This window comes from Penaeus japonicus, unplaced genomic scaffold (assembly GCF_977035675.1).
Source record: "Penaeus japonicus unplaced genomic scaffold, GWHDUDI00000001_assembly GWHDUDI00000032, whole genome shotgun sequence".
NCBI lineage: Eukaryota > Metazoa > Arthropoda > Malacostraca > Decapoda > Penaeidae > Penaeus > Penaeus japonicus.
Window position 1 is genome coordinate 17,167,033 of NW_028234434.1, and position 2,500 is coordinate 17,169,532.

Genomic DNA, 2,500 nt, shown 5'->3' on the forward strand with positions numbered 1-2,500 from the left:
GACTGCCTGAGGATTGGCTATAACGACATAGATTAGTACATCTAAGAAAGAATGCAAATGGTGATTCTGTTCTTTCTACTTAAATTGAGAAATCCCTTTTCTTTACTCAGGCATATAGGGATTTTTAAAACTTGAGGTAAGTTGTTAAGATTGATTGTATGTGGCATCATCTTTTAGGCTTGAGTTTGTTTATTTGATCTTAGATATTAGGATATTTCAATATGTGTATTGCATGAAGAAAAAACATTTGAAATTTGAATTACAAGTGCATAATAGTGTCTTTATTTTTTATTTTATTTTTTTTAATTTTTTTTTTTTTATGTTAATGTTCCATAGCAAAATTTCTACTATAGTGGCATATGACTTTTTTTGGAGCTTTTATTTTTCTTTCTTGTCATAGATTTTCTTTCTGGTAGATTTCTTAGGCAGTAATGGTTAGCTGTGCTGTTTTTTAGCATGAAAGTGGAAGTTCGAATGTGAGAGAGAGAGAGAAAGAGAAAGAGAAAGAAAGAGAGAGAGATATGTCTATATGTATGTATATATGCATGTTTGTGTATTTAGAGTAATGCATAAAATTATAGTATATATATATATATTTATGAATTGTAGGTTATATAGTTCTCTCCCTCTCTCTCTCTCTCTCTCTCTCTCTCTCTCTCTCTCTCTCTCTCTCTCTCTCTCTCTCTCTCTCTCTCTCTCTCTCTCTCTCTCTCTCTCTTCTCTCTCTCCTCTCTCTCTCTCTCTCTCTCTCTCTCTCTCTCTCTCTCTCTCTCTCTCTCTCTCTCTTCTCTCTCTCTCTTCTCTCTCTCTCTCTCTTCTCTCTCTCTCTCTTCTCTCTCTCTCTCTCTCTTCTCTCCTCTCTCTCTCTCTCTCTCTCTCTCTCTCTCTCTCTCTCTCTCTCTCTCTCTCTCTCTCTCTCTCTCTCTCTCTCTCTCTCTCTCTCTCTCTCTCTCTCTCTCTCTCTTTCCCTCTCCATCTTCCTCTCTGTCCCTGTCTCTCCCATTCGACCTTTCTCCCCCCCCCCATCTCTCTCTCTTTCTCCCTCTCCAACCTCCTCTCTGTCCCTCTCACTCTCTCCCTTTCTCCCTCTCTCCCTCTCTCTCTTTCCCCCATCTCTCTCCCTCCCTCCCTCCCCTTCTCTCCCCCATCTTTCCCCTCTCTCTCTTACAAATAATTATAAGACAATAATCAACTGATGTAAACTTAAGCTGGAAAGGATATATATATATATATATATATATATATATATATATATATATATATATATATATATATATATATATATATATATATATATATATATATATGTAACTCTGTGGGCCTGTGTACAGCTAGTACGATGATTAATATCTGCTCTTCCTGGAAATCAGTGTATTTTCATGTGACTAACACTAATTCATATCAGTTTTATGGAGATTAATTTAGGCAAAGTTACTAACAGAGGGTTGCCTATTTTCAGGTATGATTACACAAAACATGAAGAAGACATTAACAAGATGCAGTCCATCAATGCTCAACGAGCCAACGAGAGCTTGCCATCTCCAGAGTGTCCAAGCCTACCTGTATACCATAGGTGTGTTATGTTATGAAGGGTTGTTGAGCTAACAGCATGGAAGAGTGTATGAAAAAAAAAAAAAATTAAATATGAAAGATGGAAAAATGGCAGATTTGAGAGAAATACGTTCATGAAATAGGAGTTCAGAATATCGTGTGTGCCTGTTTAATAAGTTTTCTTTCTTATTTACAGCGATCCAGTGTTGAATCGATGTGTACCTGTAGAAGGTGAAGGGCCAGCTGGTCTTGTGTACAATCTCTATGGGTACCTGAACTCTTTGGATATTCTGGAACAGGTGCTGGCAGATCTCTATGCATCTTGGCATCTGGTTCTGATTTTTATTTTCATTACCCTCGGTAAGTGCAGATTGGCATTTTTTACTTCATGTTATTGGGATATGTATCATGCATGGCAATTACATGATTATTATTGATTTTGTATGTATGTATTTATTTTTTCTTCATTTTTTTTTTTTCTTTTCTTTTCTTTTCTTTTTCATCATGTTTTTTCATTTCATTACTCTTCTTACAATTACTATATTACAGGCAGTCATTGAACTCGGCTCTTAATGTGAATCCTGTCTTTCAGGCATCTCCTGTGTGGTAATGCTTTTATTGCATTACATGGCAGGACTTGTATCATATGCCATTATGATTGCAGTTATGGTGGTTTCTACAGGTGTGTAAAAGGATCACACAAGTTGTGTTTGTTATTTATAGTTGTGCTATATTTCAGTTATGTTATTACAAAATACTTTTTGATGAATAATTTTGAAATGATGAATTCAAAAATAAATTAGAACTTTCTTATAGTGTTGACGGTTTTGCTGTGGTGGAGCTACATCAGCGTTCATCTGCAGCTGGATAATGCTCCGCTAGATCAGATACTGGAAGAGACAGTGCGCAATGAGAGAGCTCTTTTGATCTATGCCATCATTGCAACAGT

The 2,500-nt window shown here is 36.1% G+C and overlaps 1 protein-coding gene across 3 annotated transcripts in view; it reads left to right on the plus strand.

The window, feature by feature from the left end:
* LOC122251542 (choline transporter-like 1) overlaps positions 1–2,500 on the plus strand; it is an 18,738-nt gene that overhangs the window by 6,462 nt on the left and 9,776 nt on the right. For all 3 annotated transcript variants that reach the window (XM_043013561.2, XM_086556365.1, XM_086556364.1), the window contains exons 5-8: positions 1,460–1,573; positions 1,748–1,911; positions 2,144–2,233; positions 2,368–2,500. The exon at positions 2,368–2,500 is cut by the window's right edge and continues 7 nt beyond it. In XM_043013561.2, coding sequence (XP_042869495.1) covers positions 1,460–1,573; positions 1,748–1,911; positions 2,144–2,233; positions 2,368–2,500 — 501 coding nt within the window. The remainder of the gene's footprint in view (positions 1–1,459; positions 1,574–1,747; positions 1,912–2,143; positions 2,234–2,367) is intronic.